The 5635-nt window shown below is 55.6% G+C and overlaps 1 protein-coding gene across 1 annotated transcript; it reads right to left on the reverse strand.

The window, feature by feature from the left end:
* Positions 1-2279: 2279 nt before the first annotated feature.
* On the reverse strand, positions 2280-4484 carry NPM3 (nucleophosmin/nucleoplasmin 3). Its single transcript, XM_004020126.5, has 6 exons — positions 4351-4484; positions 3957-4042; positions 3600-3719; positions 3389-3482; positions 2701-2822; positions 2280-2622 (listed from the first exon to the last, which is right to left on the reverse strand). Exons 1-5 carry the CDS (start codon positions 4466-4468, stop codon positions 2710-2712), a joined length of 531 nt encoding a protein of 176 aa, XP_004020175.1. The 5' UTR covers positions 4469-4484; the 3' UTR covers positions 2280-2622; positions 2701-2709.
* Between the last annotated feature and the right edge of the window lie 1151 nt (positions 4485-5635).

The following is a 5635-nucleotide window of genomic DNA, read 5'->3' on the forward strand; positions in this document are numbered from 1 at the left end:
CACACACACAGAGCACTCGCCTCCTGCAAACACAAACACACACCTCTCGCCAACACAAATAGCCCCTCTCTGCAAATACACCGTTCCAAGGGCCCAAACACACACGTTCAGCCTCTTTCCAAACGCATCGGTCGCCCCCCACCCACCTCCCCTGGCCCACCCTGGGCCCCTCAAATCCACACCAACCGGCGGGGGCCGCCTACGCTCCAACACGCGCAGCCTGCGCCAGGCGTTCAAAGCGCCGCAGACCCTCCGCCGACTGTTCAAATGTAAATCTCAGAGACTGGGTTAAGCACTTTAGGCCCCGTCTGGTCATCCCTCTTCGCCCCCCAAATACAGTCTTGCCCCTCCTCCAGCAGTCTGCAAACCCCGGCGTAAGCCCTCAGCGCTCAGAGACCTAAATGAATGGGCAACGCTCCTACTGTGCACTAAGAGGGCAGAAAGGGGGATCGAGGAGAGGCGAGGGAGGGGAGGGAGAAAAAACAATTCCCGGCTCAGTCCGCGGGCGCCCTGTCGGGTCGAGAAACTCCGGGACGAGGCGGATGTGGATTGGGCCCCCACCGCGGGTTGGAGCACGCTTGGCGCCGGCCAAGGCCGCGGGCAGACCCGACAAGACACTAGAAAGGCTCACAATGAGCGATCAGCGGCGTCGAGGGGGGTAAATATTGGGGCGGGGCCACTTGCAGGGGGTAGAAGTGTCGGCTGGGAAGGATTCCCCGACTTTTTCCTACACTCAGCCAGGCTACCGTGCCTTCAACCGAACACGTGCCGAGGACTTTGGAGGCGATAGACGAGAGGAGGAAGGGAAGGGTTCTAACAGGAACCCTCCCGGTGAATGAATGAACGAACAAACGAATGAAGTCTGCCTTAGTCGCTCAGGCCACTGGTGGGGCATGTAGGCCCTTGCACCGCGGCGCCCGCCTAGAGCCGCTATAGAGGCGGCGCGGGAAGCTGCACTGTCACAAGCGGTTTCAACCTCGCCCACCAGAGGGCGCTAACTCCACCTTCTTTATCTCCAGACCCCTTGCCTGTGGTTGGTGAATGGTCCCATTCTGGCTGCCCTCTCCATCCCAGTGTCCCTGGTGGAAGCACTTTAGGAAAGGCCTGCAGCAAAAAGAGAGGCCTGCGACCCTGATCACTGCGACGCAGAGAGGGATCATCTTCCTTTATCCTCAACTAGGAAAAAGGGAGGTTAAACACTGGACCTGTTTGCTCCTCACCACAGGGAGAAGGGGACCTCCTTTGGAGATGTGCTGAAAAGGGAGTGCTTTTCTGTGTTGTGGAAACACTCTTTCCAAACACCTGCTCCAATGCCAACCTCTTCTGGTTATCCAGGCACCCCTCCCACTTGTTCACTCATTTGCCCAGAAGCCAGTGTGGGAGGGAGTGGGCCTGGCCCCACCAGGCACTCTTCTGTGTCCCTCCTCAGCATGTCTGGCCCCAAGCTGTCTCAGGAGGTAACCTTTTGTTTGTTTGTTTGTTTGTAGGGCACTGAGACCCCCTGCCCCATCAATACAGCTGCTGAACTACTGACCTCAGACTTGGTCATATACACACTCATGCTCACACCAGGTACATCCCTTTCTCTTGCTGGTACAGCAGCAGCCAATACCTAGAACCACCTGATTGCAGGCACCAGAGAACCACCCGCGCCCCCCACCCCCCAGACCAGGTGGAGGGCTAGGGGGCTGGAACCCTTTAGCCCAGAAGGCTGAATCCCAGGGGCTCCTCTCTGCCCCCATATGCCAGGCCACCCGGATTCTGGTTTCCCTGTCACCCAATCTGGCCAGCCCCCTCCATCTGGCCCCTGGAATCAGGTTTCTAAGGGTCCAGGCTGGCTCAGAGATGGCCTGCATGACTGGTAGGAGGAGCAAAGACTGGCCTCTACCTTACCCCTCACAGGTCCTCTTGGGGCCTGAGCCCCCTTCATGGGGCCAGGGATGCACATTCCTCAGGCCGCTTAAGCCCCCTTATCTGCCCCCCTGCCCATCAGCCTGAGTGGTGACAGAGGCCCAGACCCCTTGTTTAGATGTTGATAACCTCCTGGGATGGCCCTCCCCCACCAAGGGACTGGGAAGGGGCTTGGTGTTGGGAGGTCCTCATCTAGGAAGGCAGCTGGGGCCCAGAGCTGGGCTAGTCCCAGCGCTCTGGGAGTAGCAGGATCCCACATTTCCTCACCCTTCCCCAGGTCCAGGGGCCACCCTCTGTGCTGCCACAGTGCCACCTGGTGGTCCCTAGGGGAATGCCACCCCAGGAGGGAAAGAAGCCACACAAATGAGTTACAAAAAAAACCCTCATCCACATTTTATTTCAACCTTTATCCAAAAATGTAAAAAACATTAAAAATGTGTAGTACTGAGCTTCAGATGCTGACCTCCAACCTCACAGGCAAGTGGGGAGAGAAGGTCAGGATAGAAGTTCAGAGTTCCTCCCACTCCTGGAGAAAAGGGAAGCTTAGGGTGAGGTACAGGATTAGACCAGGGTCCTTTGGAGAATGGGACCCCCGTTCTCCTTGCACCAGACCAAGACCCCCACCCCCACCCCAACCCTCTTCAATGGAGAGATACAAAGTTGTTGAAACTTGTCCAGGAACCTGGTGTATGTGGCAGGCAGCTAGCTGACCTGAAGAGAGCAAACAAGGGGTCAGCATCGAGGTCCAAACATGTTCCTCCTGTGCCCTCCCAGGCCCCTCCAACTCACCAGGGAGGGTTAGAGCCTGCGCCCCAGCTTCTTGGCAGGAAGGATAGGACACAACTCAGCTTCCTCCTCCTCACTCCCGTCTTCTTCACTCTCTTCCCCAGAAAGATCATTGCTTATAGTAACTGGCACACAAGCAGTCAAGGGAGGAAGAGAAGTTAAAGCCACACCCCCTTCATACTTCATACACGTCGTTTATTAATGCTCTGTGGCTCTAGGCTTGCAGGGACTCTGACCTCCCAAAGCTTATTGCCTAGGTGGGAAAAACCTCAGATACTAAACTAGATAACAAAGAGTCAAAGGGCTTCCCTGGTGGCTCAGCCAGTAAAGAGTCTGCCTGCAATGCAGGAGACCTGGGTTTGATCCCTGGGTCGGGAAGATCCCCTGGAGAAGGAAATGGCAACCCACTTCAGTATTCCTGCCTGAAGAATTCCATGGACAGAAGAGCCTGGTGGGCTACAGTCCATGGGGCCACAAAGACTCGGACAGGACTGAGTGACTTTCACTTTCACAGGAGTCCACATTAGTGGAGCTGGATAAGCTGGGGTAGGTTCCGTGAAGAACAGCTAGAGTAGTAAAGTGGAGGGCACTGCATCCAGGGTCTGTATGGGAATTGCACTGGGAGATATGGCTGGGGTGGGGTAGGAGTCCAGATGGAAAGTCTACTGGAAGCAAAGGAGAAAATTCTCACCAATCTGGTGCCGCCCAGTGATGCGCACAGGGCCAGAACCTGACTTCAAGCGGAAGGTTACAGGTGGTTGGAGCTGGAAGTCATCCAAACTGAGCTGGGAGGAAGACAAGGATGAAGGCCTGGCCCACTCCTAGCCCACCCCACCTTGTGAGAAGTCCTAAGTCCTCAATTCCTACCTCCCAGCCTCCCAAGGTACGGCCAGGGAACTCACCATGGGTTGGCAGGACAACTTGAGGTTGGCCACAGGGACTGCGATCTCCTGGTGGTCATGGTTCCGAGCCACGACTTCCACCACATTACACTCATCTTTGGCCCCCTCGGTGAGGCAGAGCTGGGAAGGTACACAGGGCCTCAGAGTCTCCCCAGTAAGGGTGGACACCACAAGTGGAATCATCTACCCTACAACCTGCCCAGCCTCCGAGGTCCCTGGACCGCCTGGCCAGGGGAGCCCCATGTGGGGATTAAGCAGAGTAGATGACTCCCAGTAGAACGGGGAAGGATAGACAAGCGAGTAGAGCCTCTTTAGGTCAGCCAATTTAACCTCCACTCCCCCTACCCCGCCCCTTACCATGGTCAAAGCCAGCACATGCTCCGCGTCATCCTCTTCCTCTACCTTGAAGGTGAAAGAGCGGGTGTGGCCTGAGAGCTCACAGCCTGTAAGAGGTTAACTGTGAGTATGCGTCAGTGTGCGGAGTGGTGGGGGAGGGCATTTCACCAAATCCCGTTCACCTGCAGCCATGACTAACCGGCCATTCACACGCCCACGTGTCAGGAACAACTGGAGCGCTCGGCCCGGGCCCACCCGGTACAACTAGGGCAGGGGCCTGGCTCTCCCCTCCAACTCCGGCTGCCGCGTGCGAGGCCCCCTCCGCCCCCACCCACGTCGTGCACGCGCCTGCATTCCCGTTCCTCAGCCCTGCTTCTGCCCCAGCACCACCCTCAGCCTCTCCTTTCTTCAATACCGAAGAAGAAACTGTCCATAGTGACCGGGGCCGGGACTTGCAGACTACCGACCCCCCCAGCTCGGACTCGGCTCTCCTGATCCAAAAACGTCAAGGCGGCCGCTCCGTCAGCTGCCATGCTGCTAGGGCCTTCTGCGGCTCCGCCTCCGACACGTACAAAGCCTGGGACTCGCCGCGGCTCCAGCCCCGCCTCTTAAAGGAGACGCTGGCGAGGCACCCTGGGTCCAGGGCTTCATCGCCCTATCTCCCTCCTTCAGTTCAGTCGTGTCCGACTCTTCGCGACGCCATGGACTCTAACAAGCCAGGTTTCCCTGTCCATCACCAACTCCCGGAGCCTACTCAGACTGCTGTCCATCGCGTCGGTGATGCCATCCAACCACCTTCTAAAGAAGTCTCGCATTATGTCGCGTCTGCTTTGCACATCTTTGCAGAGTGCAAAGCATCATCTTGGCATTAATGTTAACGTCCTTGCTCACTTCAACGACCAAGACTTTCTTAGAGTGTCCCCTGCCTCCATTTCCTCTAGTCCTGCACTCCAAGTGATCACCTCACCCACCCCAAGCTAAGCTTTCATTAAATACATGAAAATGCAACCTTCCCAATTCTCCCAGCAAAGGCAAGATATAGTGCATCGTTTTTCTTAAAAAAGCAAATACACTCAGATATACCGTCCCTCCAAAGGAACGGAGCATGAAGGAAGACTTTGAGCTCCTGTTACTTAGTACCCAAACCACTGTCCACTTCCGGATATGCTTCCTGCTCTAAGGACCCTGCGGCTCACTATCCACATGGTTGTATACCTACACTGAACTTCAGATGCTGGCGCTTGCTAGCAGAGGAGATAGCTAAATCGTGGGGCTAATTTGCTGCTCCTGTTAAGAGGCAGGCTAGTCTAGCCTAACACTGACGCCTTAGAGTCCTGTCTCATAATTTGGGATCTGCCTTCAACTTTCACCTTTTGACCAAAGAATCAGGCAATTTTCCTTATTCTATTAGGTGGCATGAACTCACCTGAACTAGCTGCCTTCATTTACCCCCAGGTTATAACTGTGTCAAGAAGGTGGCCAGGCCAAAACGAGTCTATTTTTATCTTGCCTTGCCTTGAGGAAAATATGGAAGGCAATCTTTTACTAGAGATAGAAGTGGGAGAAAACTGCCTTTATGACTCAGTCCCTAGGCTGAAACAGCTTTGGAGAGGAGGAATACTTGCTTGGGAATGCCAGAGTGGGAGAAAAAAGGCAGGAGGCAGAAACAAGGAGGTTTACACAGTACACGACCACACACA

Source organism: Ovis aries, chromosome 22 (genome assembly GCF_016772045.2).
Source record: "Ovis aries strain OAR_USU_Benz2616 breed Rambouillet chromosome 22, ARS-UI_Ramb_v3.0, whole genome shotgun sequence".
Lineage (NCBI taxonomy): Eukaryota > Metazoa > Chordata > Mammalia > Artiodactyla > Bovidae > Ovis > Ovis aries.